This window comes from Dasypus novemcinctus, chromosome 7 (genome assembly GCF_030445035.2).
Source record: "Dasypus novemcinctus isolate mDasNov1 chromosome 7, mDasNov1.1.hap2, whole genome shotgun sequence".
Classification (NCBI taxonomy): Eukaryota; Metazoa; Chordata; class Mammalia; order Cingulata; family Dasypodidae; genus Dasypus; species Dasypus novemcinctus.
This window is the reverse complement of record NC_080679.1, coordinates 65,778,280-65,798,020: the sequence shown is the minus strand read 5'-3', so window position 1 is coordinate 65,798,020 and position 19,741 is coordinate 65,778,280. Positions and strand designations below refer to the sequence as shown.

Here is a 19,741-nt window from a genome sequence, read left to right as displayed (position 1 = left end):
AACCTTCAGTTTCTGGTTTCTTTGTACTTAAAGTTTCAATCTTCAGTTTCTTTCTTTCCTCTCTCATTTCACTATAAGCTGAAGGAGAAACTAGGCTGCACCTTCTGCGCTTAGCTTGGAAATTTCCTCAAAGTTCCTGCTTTTAAGTTCTGCCTTCCATCCAACATCAGAATATTATTTTTTCAAGTCCTCTCCCACTTTATAACAAGGATAACCTTTCCTGCATTTTCTGATGACACATTCATCATTTCTATCTAAGGCCTTGCTAGAATTACCTTTAATTAATGTCCATATTTCTTCCAACTTTCTGTTCATGACAAATTTCATATTCTTCTAAGATGAAAAAAATGTACTTGACAGCTCTCAATCCTTTTTAAACCCTCACAATTCTTTCAGTCTCTACCCATTACTATATTCCAAAGCCATTTCCATACTTTTAGGTATTTGCAGTAACAGTACCCCACATTCTGGTACCAAAACCTGTTTTAGTTTCCTAGCTGCTAAAACAAACACCATATAATGGGTTGGCTTGACAATGGGAATTGATTGGCTCACCATTCCAAAGAACAGAAGGTTTGCATCCTCCCAAGGTCACTATCCTCTGGCTGGGTGGCAATCTTTAGGATTCCTAGGCATTGCTATCATACGGCAATGACCATGGCAGTTTTCTTCTGTGTTACATTGACTTCCAGCTCCTGACTGCTTCCCCTGGTTTTTTCCCTTTTGTATCCAATTTCCTTTGCTTATAAGAACTTCAGCCACATTGGATTAAGGTCCATCCTTAATCAGTTTGGGCCACCTAATTAAAACACCTTTAAAGGTCCTGTTTTACAAATGAGTTCACATCCACAGGACCAGGGGCTGGGGCCTGAACATGCCATTTGACATGAATCAATCTCCAATAAGAATCTTTAGGAACATAATGTTTAAGTGATAGACAGATAAAAGAGAAGTGTCTAAGGAGATTCAGAAAGAATGTTCAGATGGAAGATAATTAGGAGAGGAGAAACTTTCAGAAAGGAAAGCCATGACCATCAGAGTGAAAAGATAAGAATTTGGCTATTAGGAGATTGGCATTAGAGAGAGTAATTCTAATATAGTAAATACAATAAAAGCATACTTGCAGTGAATTGGAGAGTAAATTGATGGTGAGAAAGAGAAGATATGGAGAATTTTTTTAACAATGGATAATAACTTAACAGTACTATGTATTTTTATCTTTTTGATATGGAAATGAGTTAGGAAAGTTTTTCAGTAAAGAAAAAGGCTGTAAGAGAAGGAGATTTTGATCCAGAAAAATCTGGGGATAAATTGTGGAGAAATACTCTAGTCCTGGAGAGCATTTAGCAGAAGCATGGATTGGAGGAATTAGCAGGTTTGGGGAAGGTATTGGGGAAGGACATTAAGAAATTTTCCTCTTTTCATTTCCATTTTCTCTCTGAGTCAATGTCGTGTGAGAAAGAAAAGGAGATGGGTGTTGGAAAGGGAATTTCAGGACAATAGAGAAGTTTTGGAGTAATGTTTGTGAGAAAGTGGGAGGTTGCTGATGAGTGTCAATAAAAGCAATTTTGAACAATATCAAGGCTACAGCAGAGGCAGGAAATCATAAAGGTATAGAAGCCTCATATCCATTTGGTATTTCTTTAGTGATATTTATTGCTTGTATTCTTCATCCTCTCAACTATTTTACTTTCACAGGTTCACGAGTCCTTGCAAGCCATGGGGAGTAGCGCTGATAGTTGTGACAGTGAGACCACGGTCACCTCATTTGGTGAAGACCTTGTCACACCAACAGCACCAGACCAGCCTTATTTTAATGAATCAGAGGAGGAGTCTCTTATCCCTCTCCAAAGGGGAAGAGAAAAGGCAGCAATGGTTGCTGACAAAAGAAAGTCAAATAGCCAGAACTTCCCCAAATGTGAGAAGATTGAGAACAAAGGAAATGAACAATTCATCTCTAGTCAAGTGCCTCATGTTACTGAAATTACTGAAAGTGAAGAAGATGTATCTCTAGTGCAGACAGGGGAGCTACTGAGGGAAGCAAGTGCTGAAAGTGATGTAGATAAAAGCAGTGAATGTGAATTTGCCCAGTATACCACACACCATATTCTTAAGTCATTGGCTTCTATTGAAGCTAAATGCAATGATAAGAGCTTTGAAGATACGATTGTGCCTCCCTCTTCTGTGGACAAAGTTAGTACAGCTTTGCAAAGAGCTCAAATGAAGGTTTGCAGTCTCTCTAGTCAAAGAGTAGGGCGTAGCCTGATAAAGTCAAAAGATCTTTTAAAACAAAGGTATTTAGTTACGAAAGCTGGCTATCCTCTCAGAAGATCTCAGTCATTACCAACCACCTTACTGAGCCCAGTAAGGGTTGTGTCCTCTGTCAACGTCCGGTTGTCTCCAGGAAAAGAGACCAGATGTAGTCCACCTTCCTTCACTTATAAGTACACACCTGAAGAGAATCAGGAATTGGAAAAAGAGGTGATTGAGCCCAATAGCCAGTCCTTAGTGAAATCCACTATTTTCATCCCTCCTTCATCTGTGAAGAAAGAAGCAGCCTCTCAGAGTGAGATGAACCGGCTGGAGGAATACCACCGTCGAAGGACTCCTCCTTGTTCACTGTATGCTCCAGCACCTGTTTCTCAGTCCACCTGCTCCCTTCACTCTCTCCACTCTGAGTGGCAGGAGAGGGCCATGTGTGAGCACATGAGAACTCTGAGCACTCACAGTGTCCCCAATATATCAGGTGCCACCTGTAGTGCCTTTGCTTCCCCTTTTGGGCATCCCTATTCACATCGACATGCTACCTACCCTTATCGAGTGTGCTCTTTGAACCCTCCTTCTGCCATTGAAATGCAGCTGCGAAGAGTGTTGCATGATATTAGAAATTCACTGAAGAATCTTTCACAGGTATGAGGAAAAGTATAAAATTAATAATTTTTTCTTTTAATAATCTGACTACCCTTTAATTCACTGGGAAGCTAGGACCCATCAGGCATATTTATCTTAGCATCATTTCTTCCATGCCCTCTTCTTATACTCTTCCCTCCTATTTTAAGGGAAACACTGTAACTAATCCCAGACAAGGGATTCTTGATCATAATCTCTGGTCCTAATCTCCCTACCTTTCCTATAAGAAATTTTTACTGTAGGAGAGATTTTGCTCATTAAGTAGCTTCCCTTCTTCAGCCTCTCCTCCATTGTCTTCCCTTTAGTAACATTGCTAAGTCTTTCCTGTTATTAAAAAAATCTTCCCTCTCAAAGTACTTTCTCTCTTTTCTCTGCTATTTGACAGTTTACCAACTCTTCCTTTTCTAAGTTTTCTTCCCCTTGGCTTCTGTGTCATCATGTTCTCCTGGTTCTAAGCTTTCCCCTTCACCTACTGACTCCTGATGCTGGTCTCCTGTCTTGGAAATTAGTCCAGAACAGAAAAACACTCAGGTAAAGTATGAATTTGAATAAAAATGGTCTGTATGTCTTGTCACTTTTAAAGTCACTACTCTTAGATTAGTTAGTAGACTGGAAATAATTTTCAAAAAAGACTTGATAATTAAGTTGTCTCAGGTTTGCCTTTCACATTTCAAATTTTCTTTCTAAATATCTCAGGAAAGTTTTAATATAAAGATATATGATCTAACATAATATAGGTTTTTCTTTTTCCTCTGTACAAAAATGTAGTTCTGTCTATAAGTGAAATATTTAACCTTTCAGCTATAATTGTGTGAAGCTGGGGATTCCCAGAGCCCTACCCACGTGCACCTTCATTGCGTCTCTTTCTTTCCAGGCCAGTGTATTCTGCTGCTCTAGATGTGGGCGTCTTTTTTTGAATATGCCATCAGTAACTCAACTAATAACTCTCCCCACCTCCATCTCCCTGCATTCTTTATTACCTGGCCACTCCTGCCTCTACAATCTCATTCCTTACATGCGTTCTCCAGCCATATTAGACCGCCTACAGGTTGCTAAATAGTTTTGCGTTCTTAGAGATCTGTTTTTTGCATATGCCACTTCTTTGCCTGGAATGCCTGTCTTTGCCTTTCTTTACCTGACCAAATCTTATTTACTTTTTTTTTTTTTTAAGATACTGGATTGAACCTGGGACCTCATATGTGGGAAGCTGGTGCTCAACCACTGAGCTACATCAGCTCACCTGAGTGGTTTTTTGTTTGTTTGTTTATATGCTTGTTTGTTGTTTTTTTTGTTTTTTTTAGGAGGCACTGGGACCAAACCCAGGACCTCCCATGTGGGAAGCAGGCTTGAGCCACATCTGCTCCCCACTATTTACTATTAAGGCTCAGTTCAGATGTCACTACTATTGGGAAAACTGACTCACTAATCCGGATTTTTGTCTGTTTTTGTCATAGTACTTAACCCCCTTCCCCCAAATTAAAATAATTTGCTTATTTCTCTTTTTCTTTTCTTAGACTGTGAGAACCCCTCATGGACTGAGAATGTTTTTTATCTTTTTATGTTCATTGCCTGAAACAGTGGCATATAGTAGATGCTCACACGTATTAAGAGCTCTTAATCCATGTGCGTGCTTCCAGTTCATTACTGCCAAATCAGTAGTTAATCTCAAGATGACATTTGCTATTGCTTCTACAGATCAGAATTTTTATTTCGTTTTTTTTCCTACTTTGTCAAGGCAAGAGGGATGGATATCCTGTAAGACAAAAACATGAATTCTTTATTTCTTTGCCTCTTCCTCCTCTTAAATACATTGACTTGAACCTAACCAGCCAGAAGACAGATATATTGGGAGCTGATTTCTTTGGTTCTTGCTTACAACATGAAAGTTTTTTTCTCCCCCTAATAAAGAAAATATGTCTTCTAAAATACTGCCTTTTTATTATCTTAGATAATTTGGAGGTAGACACTTTAACACTGACGTTTTTCATATTTTTTAATTATCTTTTTTTTAAAAGATATATAGATCACACAAAATGTTACATTAAAAAATATAAGAGGTTCCCCTAACACTGACTTTTTAATTCATACTTTTGCTTTTTTGAAGTATCCTATGATGAGAGGTCCTGATTTTGCTGCTGTTCCATATAGTACTCAGAAACCATCTGTTCTACCTCTTTATGAAGTAAGTTCTCACTTTGTCTTTGTGTTGTAAAATAATTTACATGATTTTGAAGTATAATTTTTGTTATATTGCATTTTAGAATACTTTTCAGGAGCTCCAAGTAATGAGGCGGAGCCTGAATTTGTTTAGAACACAAATGATGGATTTAGAGTTGGCAATGCTGCGTCAGCAAACCATGGTTTATCATCATATGACAGAGGAGGAAAGGTAAACGTTCATTTTATCTTAATGTAACTCAAAATGTTTTTCATTCTAAAACGTATGGCCAACTTTTTAAAACTTCATTTTATTATATTTGTCTAGGTGTTATTTTTACTGCTATGTACTCTCTATTTGTTCTGTGAACCACTGTAAATAAAATTAGGCATATTTTGTTTACAAAGTAAACTCTACTTTTAACATATTAAGGAAGATGGTGGCTGTTACCTGTTTTTTAGTATTTGAGATGTTTTGTGAGAAAGACCTACTACAGTTGCTATTGTGCTAATTTATGGAACGTAGAATTTCAATATACTCTGCTAACTTCTATTAGTTGACATGAGAGTTGAATAGGAATCTCCAAGCTACTTCCTTCAAACTTGATGCCTCTCACTGTACTGATAGATATGAAGTTGATCAGCTCCAGAGTTTGAGAAATTCAGTCCGAATGGAGCTTCAGGACCTGGAACTGCAGCTGGAGGAGCGCCTGTTGGGCCTGGAGGAGCAACTTTGCGCCACATGTGTGCCTTCTCCCTTCCGCCCCTCAACACTTGTGGTACGATACTTTGGGGTTGTCAGTAGTTTTCACTAAGCTTTATTTATGATGATCCACATAATTTAGGGTAACTGCCTCAATTTAAAAACATTTATTTTAATAGCTGATGATGCATGCAGAATGTTTAAGGAGCTTTCCTGCAAATCAGTTTAAATATGAAGGTTTATAAAAAATTTTATTATATATTTAGTATATTTAGGAGTTCATTGTAAAAAACTTAATCATAAGTTTTTAATATCCTTTTTAATTATTTTAAAAGATACTTAGATTACATAAAATGTTACATAAAAAGTACAGGGGATTCCCATTTGCCCTGCTCCCTACCCCTCCCACATTTTCCTACATTAACAACATCCTGGTACATTTGTTTAATAATAATTTTTAATAATAGAGATTAAGGGTCAGAATAGAATTTTATGGCTTTTAAAGGAAAAATGATAGTGAATCACACATTACTAATTTAGGTTTTAATCATTGCATGTAACTGCAAAGAACACAAATATATATTTCACTCAGGTTTTTTTTCTTTCTTGCCATTGAATGACTATTCCCTTTTAATATTTCCTTTATTTTAGTTTCTCTTCTATTTCTTCAGTTTTTTTTTTTTAAAGAATCAAGTGAGATATTTAGGCAGAAAACCTGTATAAACATGAAGGAATTCACAAACGAGAGAAAAAAGAAATACCACTTCTCTAAAACTTGTACCACTTTCCTTACTTACAATTTTCATTTCCATGAAATTTGAACTTCAACTGTTGTATTGTTATTTTTGCCAGTACTTTCGAATTTTAGACTATGTTGTATTGAAATGTTGAATGTTTCTCGTTACTTGGACAACAAATTTGATTTTGTTAAATAGATGGGGTAAAAGAAAAGAAAATGGAATAATGTACACACATTTACACATATGAGTAGAATAAGTAGAATAACAATTGGGATGTGTATGTGAGTGTATGTGTCTATATATATACACACACGCATAATGTATGTATATTGTAGAATAAAACTGTTCTATATGATATATGAATATATTTTTCCATAAAGTGGTTTTGATCCACTGTTCTGAGAAATGTATGTTGATGAAAACAGAGAATCAGAACATTTCCTGCATACCTTTTGCTCTCAGCCCTTCAATCAGAATAACACATTTTGTAGGATTCCATGACAGTTGAGGCTGACCTACTTCAGAGCAATATTTAGCCAATTAATTTTATTACAAAAGACTTGTAGTTTGAAAAAATATATATACATATATATTGTTCTTTTTCAGGGAATGTGTGGCAGTAGAAGCGCAGATAACTTGTCATGCCCTTCTCCATTGAATGTAATGGAACCAGTAAGACTCTCTCTTTTTAAATCACTGGGGAAGGGAATGATATAATATTTCATGAACAATTTTCCTAGTATCATTGAAATGTATTTGTTTTTAAACAGAACTTTAAGAATTAGTTACATTGATTGGAAGGTAGTTTGGCACTTTTGAAGTCTGTTGCCATTTTAGGCCACTAGAAAGCCAATTTAATTGTAATAGCAATTATCTTTACTTCCTAAGGGAGATAAAGCACCGTAAAAAAGTAACTAATTTATACTCCATGGGAAATGTGCTTTCATAATCTGATGCTAAGTCCTTTAGGGATAGTTGGATCTATAGGATTACTACTTTTTTTTTGTAACAGAAGTCTAATATTTATTTATTATATTTTAAACAATTTTGATTGTTTGTTTTCACTACTCTTCATTAAAAGTAATTTGGATACCTCTGTGTTAATAAGTATAATTTCATCCAACTTCATATTCTAGTTAAACATTTTAATATTTAATCTCATCTCATCACATTGTGAATTAAAAAAATTTTTTGAGGTGCTAGGGCTGGGGATTCAAGCCGGGACTCGTATGTGGGAAGCTGGCGCTCAATCAGTGAGCCACATTGGCTCCTCTGAGTTGGTTTTTTCATTTGTTTCCTTGTTATTTGTTTGTTTTTTTGTTTTCAGGGGGTACCGGGAACTGGACCCAGGACCTCCCATGTGGGAAGCAGGTGCTCAACTGCTTGAGCCACATCTACTCCCCTGTGAATTTAAATTTTACCTGCTGTTTTTGCAAATGAAATTGAGTAGTTACCAGATTAGCAAGTTAAAATTGGGTCTTTACAGCTTATGCGATATTTGGCAGTAATTACAGCTAGGATTTTCATTTTCTTTTTAACTATCAATCTTAATTTCAAGAGTGATTATTAACAGTTTTTCTGATCTCCAGGTCACTGAACTGATGAGGGAACAGTCATATCTGAAGTCTGAATTGGGCCTGGAACTTGGAGAAATGGGGTTTGAAATTCCTCCTGGAGAAAGCTCAGAATCTGTTTTTTCCCAAACAACATCAGAATCATCTTCTGTGTGTTCTGGTCTCTCTCATGCTAATAGAAGAACTGGAGTATCTTCTAATGACTCAGTGGGCAAACCCAAAACACACTTAGTACAAAGCAAGAAAGTGTTCCGAGCATCAGTGGCCCTAACACCAACTGCTCCTTCTAGAATAGGATCTGTCAAGACACCTCCAGATTTGGAAAGTTCTGAAGAAGTTGGAGCAGTTGAAGAAGTCTCAGTGGCTGTAGAACCTAAATCTGAAGTGAAAGAAAGGCATGGAAAAATCCCATTAATGCCAGCTGTTGAGGAAATGCATAAAAATGTAGAGCAAGATGAATTGCAGCAAGTCATACAGGAGGTGAGCAAAATCTATGTTTAATTAATTTATTTGCAGATATGTGTTAGGTGAGGTTTTATGTGAACATTAATCATTTGTGAAATATTCCTTTGATTCATGGAATTTTCAGAGAGCTTTTAAATTAATTTTCCCATTGATCCCATTGGTGTCTATTAAGAACCGTTTGTAATGGGAATACATTTCTATAAGTTTTAGAATCCAGTGTGAAATAATTGTGATTCTCTATATTCACTCTGGTGACAAAAGGTTTACAGTGGATAAAAATGTGACAAATTCTTTAGATCTCACTTTCCACATCTATAAGTGAGGATTGCAATTTAGATCTCTTCCAAGATTAAAATTCTGTTATTCTTTAATTGACATGAGATGGAATGTTAATAAGTAAGAAGAATTTGATCTGTTTGGTGGGTGGAGAAATATGGAAACTATATGAGTTGTTCGAAGATAGAAATACAGACTGAGAAGAAGACTTTACCCTGGATACAGTGTGAGAACCTGAAGAATTACCGTAGTTCTAGGTTATCAAAGGCACTGCAAAAAATTAGAAAGCATAATAATAAGAGGCCAAATGATAAATCAGAAAATTAGTGAAATAACTGTTTTAGGCACCAAGATCAAGTAATAAGCAGTGTTAGTATATATCATCTTAAAAGGGAGACCTCTCTAGACATACTTTTATGGTGGCCTTACTACTTTTCCTTTTCTTTTCTAATCACACTATCTCTTTGGGTGCAAAATCTCGGGGAGAGGGCACAGGATTTTAAAAAATTAAGCATGTTAAATTTTATTTTTTCTGTTTTAGTACCTTATCTTAAGAATTCCTAAAAGTAGCTCTAAAGAAGAACTATAATTATACATACTATTTTCAGTTGAGTTACTGAAACCCATGGTGGTGAGAAAGGATCATTCCATTACTTAGTAAAGGAATATCCTATGCATTTAAAAAATCACCTTTTAACCATCTAATAAATATCTGTTCTGTGAAGGATAAAAGATAAATGCATGTGAGACATGAAATCTTTAAGCTTAAAGTCTGGGAGAAGGTAAACAAGACTAACTTAGAAAACAACTGAAAAATTACACAGAAAACCATGTATTATAAAGTCTTAACTAAGAATTTAGAAATGGGAAAGTTCACAATGAGCCAGAGAAATTGGGGTCAGGGGCTCTTTTTGGAAACTATTTTTAATAAATTCAGCAATGCAAAGCTAATGTATTTTTGGAATTAATTTGTGAGTAATATAGAACAAATTTTTCGTGGTTATGTTAGAATGGTCACAGCAGACCAGAATCTTCACTCAGAAGAGGTCCTTTGATCCTCTAGGTCTAGAAATTAGTTTATGGGTGGAAGGGGCCATCATTTATAGTCATATGATAGTAGCTTGAGAAGTACATTGAAAATAATGTCATTTCTGCTATAATGTGATTTATATGTTGCTGAAAAATCACCACAATGTGCAAAATTGTGCTGTAGAAACCACAGGACTTATGGGAAAATGGGATTAGAAGCACAAACTCAAACACTTTGGCAGTGACATTTAAAAAAACAACATAGGAACCTGGTAAAGCGGTAGCATAGTTTTACATGTTATGTGGTTAAGAAGTACATAAATATTATAATAAATAGGGCACTTTACTGTGAGAAAGACCTGAAGGTTGCTTGTGGAAGTGGATATTGGAAGGGTTGCAGTTTGTGAGTTATTGTAAGTAGTGTAAGTAGGGTTATCTGAAAGTTTTAACACCAGATGTGGTTGAGTGTGGCTCCTAATAGGAAGTGAACTGAGGTAGCTGGTATATGTTTATTGTGCATACGTTCTGTGTACTGTATTTCTGGGTTCAGCTGTGTGTGAACCCAGCTACATTCATCTAGTGTTTCTTGAAGATGAAAGTGTGCATAAGCAAACATATGATTTACATTCTACTTAAACTGTTCCTTAATATTTCAGTCACCCTGAGACAGATTCAGATATTCCAAACAAGCATTACAGCAGAAGGGACTTCATGTTTATAATTTCATTTCATGGCAAAATTTACCAGCTTAAAAATATTTAAAAGATCTCTTAATTCAATAAATTTGATAGTGCTACAAATGTAGCTATTTTTGTATGTTAGTTTTGACTGGTTAATGCTTCGTCCTCTTAATGGTTGAACAAGCTCTGCACCCACCCTTCTCTAGTTTGACCATCAGTCATAATCCATTCCTGTTTATGTTTCATAGCAAATGCTCAGTTTCCAAGTGAAATTAAGTAATTGTTTTCGCCACACTACAGATGCTAACTGATGTAGTAGGTTTTAAGCGAACTTTCTTTGTTTTGTGGAAATGTGTTTTATTGTTGTTCCCTTAAGCTTGCTTTCGTTTGAAAGTTTTCCTTAACAGTTCAGCTTTATGTTGCTTGACACAAATACCCTCTTACTGCACGCTTGATTTTAAAGTTGTTAATGGCCTGATATGTGCTGTAATTTCCAATAAAAAAAGTATTCACTTTAGACCAAAATATTAATTCTTTTGGATTGATAGAGCATAAATATAGAAAAGGTGATTGTTTCTGTTATGCTGTCTTGGTCCTAAAGAGCAATTTATTCATATATAAGCACCTCCCATTAAATATGAAAGACTTTGTCATTTCAAGACATTTAAACTGATATGTAAGTCAATCTTTAAAGAACTTTTCAGAATTTTTAAATTAAATTCCCTAATAAAGGAAGTTGGACTTACTCTTTACCCTTTTACAGTCTACAAAGAAAGGCTTAGCAAGCAAAATAAATATGAGACATAAGTAGAATATTGATGTACTTAAAAGAACAAATGATTTTTTGATACTTCAAAAAGCATATATTAATAGACAAATCAATCCAAAGCTCAATTATAATGATTTTCTATTGAACTTTTACTTATAGAATATTTAAAATTCAGTTTAGTCTTCATTCCATTCATTGCAAACCAGTGATTTTTTTTACTCAAAGACATGGTACTAAATTCCAATTTTTATTCTTTTTGTTTGCTTTAAGCTTGGTAGATCAGCTACCAAGAATATTAAATTCAATTCTGTCTTCCCAGTAAATTCTGGGCCCCTAACTCAATTAACAAAGCCACAATTCAGAAAGACAAGATTTAATCTTGGGTTGAACAGTCTTGCAGGTGAGGATTAAGCTCCTTTGGCAGACACTTTCAGGGAAGTTTTCTTATTGCACTCATGGGCACATGGAAACAGTGCTGTCTGTCAGGCCTTTGTTTCCATCATTTCATATACACAAGGCTTTGAAAGAGAGTGCTTTCATCGTTTACAATGTGTTGATACAGTAGAATTCTTTTGAAGGAGAGCATTGAAAGACCTTTTAGACAAATAGTTAATACACTCATTCAGTGACTAAATTTTTGTCAGATTAAAGATATCCCTTTCTGTGCAGATGTGTATGTTGTAGTGAAAAAAAAAAGTACACTGTCTGAGAATTTGCCTGGGTGGTCTGTGATGTATGTAATCAGTGGCCTGTAACTGTTTACATTTTTTACTTAAGTTCTTTTAAATGTTTTTAAATTCTGTTATATATATGTATGTTTTCATATTTATATGCAATATGTATATGTGTGTGTATATATACACATATATATAAAGATTACTTAATAGAATGGAAAACAAATTTAACAGAATTAAATGTTAAAGAATAAGCATAGATTGTTTTGTTTTTAGAGAGTTCTTCCTGCTTATTGAAGTTCCTAGGCTTGGTTGAAGCCTTTCAGCATCTTTGTGTATATAACTGACATGCTTTACACATGGATTTTAGCAAATACATGGTTTCTTAAGTAATTTCTTTTAGTCATCCCCTGATACAATGGTAAGCACTCAATAGATACATGTTAGGGAAGCAGACTTGGCCCAATGGATAGTGCATCCACCTACCACATGGGAGGTCTGCAGTTCAAATCCCGGGTCTCCTTGACCCGTGTGGAGCTGGCCCATGTGCAGTGCTGATTCGCACAAGGAGTGCCGTGCCACACAGGGGTGTCCCCCATGTAGGGGACCTCCACGCACAAGGAGTGCGCCCCGTAAGGAGAGCCGCCCAGCGCGAAAGTGCAGCCTGCCCAGGAATGGCGCCACACACATGGAGAGCTGACACAAGATGAAGCAACAACAACAACAAAAAACACAGATTCCTGGTGCTGCTGATAAGGATCGAAGTGGTCTTGGAAAAACGCACAGAGAATGGACACAGAGAGCAGACAACTTGGGGGGCTGGGGAGGGGGGTATGGGGAGAGAAAAAATAAATCTTAAAAAAAAAATAGATATATATTAAATGGATATGTTGCCCCATATTTCAGACTTGGCGTCAGTCTATTTGTATTGCCAATAAGCATCCTTTCTTAACCTCAAATAGTATGTTTTCAGCCTACATAACATTTTAGAAATTGTCCCCATAAAAGATCTTACCATCCATTCCAGTAGAGTTTTCTCACTCCTAATCCTGCCAACCTATCTGCAGCATAGGGGATTTTATAGCTAATTTATTTGTCCATAAATGTATCCCTTCAGTAAATTATTAAAAGCATTTTGTCTTCTTTCAGTTCCTTTTTGTGTCTAAATTCATTCATTCATTCAAACATTTATTGAGCACTTACTTTGTGCCAGGATCCATAGATAATGAGACCTTATTCTGTCCCTGAAGTAGTTCACAAGTATAACACTTTTCCATTTTGACCTCCCTCTTCCTGTTATAATTTCCTTCTGCGCCCTAGTAGGAAAGTCAGTGAAGCTCCCATCTGCCCCCTTCTCATCTGAGGAGTTCTTGTTGTAGGTTTCCCTCTTTACTATCATCAGAAGTTGTCCTTACTTTTCAGGACCTACTATCTGAAGTCTGCCATTCTCTGAGAATTTTATGTTTTTTCCTCTTCTACCTCATACTCATCTCTCAGTTTGCAAAATTTATTCTTTTCTTACACCATTAATGAATTAATTTTTCCTCTAGTTTTTTAACGAGACTATATTCATTTTGTCTCCATCTAAATTATGACATACTTGATAATAGACACTCTTTTATGCTTTACACCAACAATGCCTGTACTCCCCAAAAATGTAAAGAATACTTTTTGGTTGGTATGCTTTTCGAATGATGAATAATGATGAACTGTAATAAAATTGCCACATTTCATTGGCAGCAGGACTGGAAAGACATACTACTCATTGTCTTTTATAAATATAGATTTGCAGTGATTCTCATTCAGCATATTGTATTTCAACTTGTATACTATGAATAAGAGATTCTGGTTTTCATAACATTTGTTTCCAACACAAAGTCACTTAAAAATGCATCTGCAGGGCTCTACACTTCAAAAACTTTTGATGTTGTTTAATGCTTAGAAGTATTGGTAGTAAAAGGAGAAGTTTATATTTATTTAAATATATCCCAATACAGATGGTTGATAGCTAAGGAACATTTTGTTTTTATGAACAACTATGTATAAATCTCTTGTCTACCAGCCTTGCATGACAGATTAATACAGAGCCATTTTTGGAAAGACTTCAGTTGAGATGTGTTCAGGATGTACTTAGCAACATTTTAGGAAATAGATCAGGCTGACAGGAAACTGTGGAAATGTAGAATTTTTAAAAGCTGGTTGAGAGCGTCTCAAGGGCTAATTTGGGAAGGCATTATCAGTTTATTTCCGGAAATACACATTTAAAGCCTTCACAGAGGGCTATTTGGAGGTGATGCTGTATCATTAGAGAGGAAAAGGAGTGGATAGGTATGTGTGGTGTTTGGGCAGCTGAGGAAGAAAATCTTGAAAATTTTTCATAAGTCTGTTTGCCTATTCCAACAATAAAATAAGATGTATATCCTTACCTGAAGTAAAAGTTTCAGACAGGTGACAAACATTACACAACTGAAGAAAACTTTATTTCTTTAGAGTTTTTGGTGATTTTAAGGATGCTTTTTCATGTTTTAAAATAAATCGCACTAAATGATAATTTCGACTTTCCATTTAAAATGTGCATGTTAGGGTAAAACAGTATATACCTTCTTTAGATACTTTGTTTTCAGGTAGTATGGCAAACAGTATACCTGTATATTATTATGCTACAAATAAGCATATTGAGAACATGGTACTGTCCTGCAGATTACCTTACAAATGTAGACGTTAATAAAAAATATAAAAATGGACTTAATCAGTCCTTCCGGATTATTTTGTGTCATGAAATAAGTCATTGAATTTACTAGACATTTTAAAATCTATAAAACAATATTTTCCAATTCCTCCACCTGAGAATTGTGATATTTTATACTAATGTAGTTAGCCAAGTTATGCTAGGCCAGACCTCAGTCTAAAGGGGGTTTGAAGATAGACGCAATTCTGCATCAGCTCTCTGCATTGCATGAAGGCTTACGTGAAGTTCCTAGTTGTCTCTGCAGTTTAGCTAACTGTAGTAATTAAATGCTATTTATGTTTTTCTGATTATGTTTTTCCAGATTAAAGAGTCTATTGTTGGGGAAATCAGACGGGAAATTGTGAGTGGACTTTTGGCAGCAGTATCTTCAAGTAAAGCATCTAGTTCTAAGCAAGACAAATAGTCATCAAATGAAATTTACAGGTAAGTGTTTCTGAATTTCCTTGTTTAGTTAGAGGTAAATTAGTACTTGGTTTTTAATAGTTTGTTTTCTTAGAAGATAAGTCTGTTTCTGTAGATAATTTTGATGTTTAAATGTATATCATCTGTAATTGTCAGAATTGGATCTTCAAACCTGAATCGTGCTTTATTATTTAATAGCATTGGTTATATTTGCATTTCAAATGTACAGTTTATGGAACAAGATTTTAAGAATTAATCACAAAATTCTTAGGAAACTGTTTTTGTCTTTTAAGAAAACACCCCCCATATGTCCATGTCTAATCAGGTCATAATTTATAAAGAAATATTTGATATTTATTAAAATGAATTACTTTAACCTCTAATTATATTTTATAATACACTAATGTTTGGTGAATACAAAAAGGAATGATACAGTTTATAGAATAATTAAGTTTAATAGGATTAAATATGCCCATTCAATAAAATCTGGGAAACAAAACTGTAATTTGAAAAGTATAATATGTAATTTCCACTGTAGAAAGTAGGGGAATTTTAATCAATTAATTATATTTTAAAATAACTCATGGGATTTTTTCCCCAAATCCAGCCATAAAAGAACTGACTCTAAGTAAGATATGTAGATATCACAGAAGTATCATGTTCATATATGTTTTAAATAAAATTCTTATCCCTTTTACGAGCATTTTAATAATAACATTTGAAAGATGTGTAATGTTGACTTCTTGTTTCTTTTTAAGGTTGGCCTGGACCCTATTAACTGTGTAGTATTGAAGTTAATCAGTGGTATACACAGTGGAGGTGTCATTTGTGCTTCAGAGATAACTTGCTGCTGAGTTGGGCTACTGTATACAATGTACAATGTTTATTTCTTCTATGCATATCTTTAAAAATACATAAAAACTTAGGCATTTTGCTGACTATTTCTTTTCTAAACTATCAAAACTGTAGAAATTTGAAAAGTCTAATATTTATTTGTATGTCCATATTTTCCAATTGATTCCGTAGAATTAATTTTAAAACTTGAAGACTTACAGACTTAACCTACTTATAAATAACATATTTCTTCAAACTAACTTCTTAAAACACTGACCTCTATGAGGTATTTACTGTGCAATAACTGATTCATTTTTTTTGAGAGCTTGAAGCGACCAATGATTTTCCCTCTACCGCTGTTAATTAGTGTCACTTCCAAGAAGAAAAACTATTCTGTTGTAAAAATTGCTATTAATTCTTGAGGAGGTTACTAACAGCAATATGATAGAATTATATGATATTACCTATAACTACTTAATGTTTTTACACTGTAAGCCTTGTTGCTTTACCCAAGACAAATATAATTTTATTATAGCTTACATAGTATTTTTCTTTTGGAAATGTGCCTTATGTTAAACACTATGTACTTTTGCATTGTCCAGACTTCTTTATTTTAAGGAGATATTTCTTCTTTATTTTAGACAAAATAGAATATTTCCAAAATAATGGGGCCTATGACTTGAATGGATAGAAATGAATAAGCTGTGTTTTTTTTTTCTTTCTTATTATGCCCAATGTTTTATTTGAATTAACTCATTTAATACTCACAACATCCCCACAATTTACCCACAAGGAAACTGGGACTCAGAGAGTAAGTAGTTCCTTCAATGTCATATAATTAAGCTGGTTTTTGTTTTTCAAAATGGAGGAAATTTAGATTTGTTCTCCTCCTTCATAAATGGTTTTAATTCATTCTCAACCAGTGAAAACTGTTGGTTTTTATGAAGAAAAGGAAAATGATTTTCTGTTTGATTTCATATGTGTTAAGTAGATGTGTGAAGTAACAACAGGAAGTTATTGGAATTTTTTTTGAGCATTTATAATTTTCAACTCATTATATTTCTTCATGTGTGAAATTTTAATCAAAAGTGGTTGTGATGAATAACAATATTCTTTGAAAGAATATCTAAAAGGTTTATACATGTTTGATCGCACAAAGGCTGATTTCTAAAAAAAAAAATTAAAACAATAAAGTATTTATTTTGCCTAACATGTCGTTAGTCATTCCTTTTCTCCAATATGAAGAATTTGGGTTAGATTTGATGAGTAATCAATAGGGTCTAAAAGAATTTCAACACATAACCAAATAGTTTTTAATTTTTTCTTTTCCTGGAGAGGCTTCCATGATGCCTTAAAAAAATGCGGTTAAGACTAGACCACCATGGAGAGAGTATAAGTTGCTATCTCTTGGTTTCATTTAGTTCTCTGGTCCTATGACTACCATCTGAGGCCAATTAACACTATTTTTTAAAAATGTCCTGTTAAAATTACAAAGAACAAACATTAAGGTATTTTGTTCTTTGGTCAAATTATTTAGCAATTTAACCAGTTACTTCTAATAATAGTGATATGTGCAAGTCAACCCCATATTAATTGTAATACAGGCAATAACAATTTTAATTATTTAATTCTGTAGCCCCTTTTAGTTACTATCTGACAGTATAAGAATTTGATAATCAAAATTAGGGATAAAATAGTTGCAAAAACATATAGGCTGAACCAATGGGCAAATCACTTACAGAGTATAAAAATGAAATAAAATGAGTGTTGTTATTAGAGTGTTATTTTCCCTCTCCCAATTTTAAGCATTTGTGTACTTAATAAATGGTTGGAAACATATTAAGTTCAAGCCACTGTGCCAGCTGCTATATAAAAATGAGGGATGAGAGAGGGTCTAAAAGCTAAATGGGAAACCAAGTCATCTTTATTTAGGGATAAGTTTAGAAGTACCAAGTGAGAAATATGAAGAATAATGTGAAAAAAGAATTTAAGAGAGTACAGCCTGGGGTGGTTGGGAGAAGTCTTTACTAAAGAGATGTGGTTTGAGTAGTCTTGAAGAAGGGGAAGTGGATGGGGTGGGGTTTAAATAGCAGAACATTAGTAAAGGTTATCAGTGCATTAGTTGAGGATGAATCACCAGGTGCAGTAATGTTCGGAGAAGAAGGTTTGTGTAGGGAAATAGTGAGAAATGTAAGGTAGATTGTGGTAGGAATTTATTGACTGTTGCCGCCTTTCTCCACCCCTCCTCCCCTTCCAGCCCCCGCTGTCCTTCCCGCCAGTCCCGCCCATATTGCCAACCCACAATCTGCCCTCTTCCCCAGTAACTGCTTACCTCAGGTCTATCCATCAGCTTCAGCCTGTCCACAGCCGCCCCTTAGCCAACCCTCCCTTCATCATGCCCCTCCCTCTACCCAACCCTATATAGCTAAGTGTACTTCCGTAATAAAGCAGACCTGTTCTTGCGCTCAAGCGGTCTCCGTGGTTTTTCCCCAACCGCGCGTCCCCCACGCCTGGAGAACCGGTGCTCCCTCTTGGGGCACCCCCCGCTGGCTGATCGGCAGGAGCAAGCCCCCCCGACTCTTGGGCCTGAGCGAGGACGAAACCCCCACGTTCTGCTACAATTGACCATGTAATATAGGCAATAGAAAGCTAAGTTTTTGTGCAGAGGACTAGCATAATGAAAACAATGTTTTGTGGAATGCAAGTTGTCCATAAGCTATGCATATTGTGCTAAGGACCTGAACTTAGAAGGCATACAAGAAAATGAATATTGAAATGGTGATTTTGAAGTTTGTAGTTGCTGTGAAATGGTATATCATTGGCAATAATTGGCAGTTTCTCAAGCTTGAAGTACACAATTGTTCCTTTAAGGGTATTCAGTTGAATTTCAGTCATATATAAAATATACATTATATCATTTAAGAATATTTGCCCAGCTGGCTATCTTAGAGGAAAAACAGGAATGCAGTAAAGTGCATCTAAAAAAAATATAGAATGTATGTGTGTGGGATTTTTGAACAGATGCTGTGCTACCATGTTCCTTACCTGTCCACATGGGAATATGGTACTAGTGCAAGAATAAAGCACAACTGAAGCGTTGGTGCTCCTTTTTTGTCCTCTCCTCAAAAGAAAGAATTGACAGCACATCTAAGAAGTGGGAAGATGAAATATTCCATCTTCTTAAAGTTGAGGATCAAAGCTTTGTAGTACGTTTTGTATGCCCGATTGTTGAATCATTTATCAATATTGAAAGCATGTAATTAGCACTTATTCGAACTGCATTCTAAATGTATAACGTGAAGACGTCATGTCTAATTAATAGTTCCTCTCCTATACAGGTTTTTAATTTCATTCATTACTACCAAGCCATACTCTTTACCATGTTTTCTTTGTTCTCATTTCCAAAACTGATGCTCTGTTACTCATTGAATAAATAATAGCTTGCATATAGAATAGTAGTCTGCTCAGCAGTAAGTTAGAAATATTTCAGACAAAAATAAGCATTCATACCAAACGAATATCAGGTTCCATTTTTTCCCTTGGGAGAGAGACATTTTGAGTACCCCAAAGGAGAATAAATTGTTTTGGAACGATGTTAAACTAGCATACTTGCTTACTTCATTCATTCATTTTATAAAAGTGTGCTGGATACCTCCCCTTTATAAGGTTCTGAGCTTAAGAAGACAGATATAAAAAGGATAGTAAGAATTTTTTTAAGATAATAAAATACATTTTTTAGATCTTTGGCTGCAAGAATCAATACATTTAGGAATTAGATG

General features: G+C 35.1%; 1 protein-coding gene across 16 annotated transcripts in view; it reads left to right on the top strand.

The window, feature by feature from the left end:
• ITPRID2 (ITPR interacting domain containing 2) overlaps nucleotides 1–17,172 on the top strand; it is an 87,753-nt gene extending 70,581 nt beyond the window's left edge. For 6 of the 16 annotated variants that reach the window (XM_071216234.1, XM_058300545.2, XM_058300546.1 and 3 more), the window contains 8 exons: nucleotides 1,699–2,910; nucleotides 5,015–5,092; nucleotides 5,172–5,299; nucleotides 5,696–5,846; nucleotides 7,117–7,182; nucleotides 8,100–8,564; nucleotides 15,028–15,149; nucleotides 15,887–17,172. In XM_071216234.1, coding sequence (XP_071072335.1) covers nucleotides 1,699–2,910; nucleotides 5,015–5,092; nucleotides 5,172–5,299; nucleotides 5,696–5,846; nucleotides 7,117–7,182; nucleotides 8,100–8,564; nucleotides 15,028–15,129 — 2,202 coding nt within the window. In that variant the 3' untranslated portion in view covers nucleotides 15,130–15,149; nucleotides 15,887–17,172. The remainder of the gene's footprint in view (nucleotides 1–1,698; nucleotides 2,911–5,014; nucleotides 5,093–5,171; nucleotides 5,300–5,695; nucleotides 5,847–7,116; nucleotides 7,183–8,099; nucleotides 8,565–15,027; nucleotides 15,150–15,886) is intronic. The other 10 variants (XM_058300547.2, XM_058300538.2, XM_071216236.1 and 7 more) reach the window with 5 other exon arrangements.
• The last annotated feature ends 2,569 nt before the right edge of the window (nucleotides 17,173–19,741 follow it).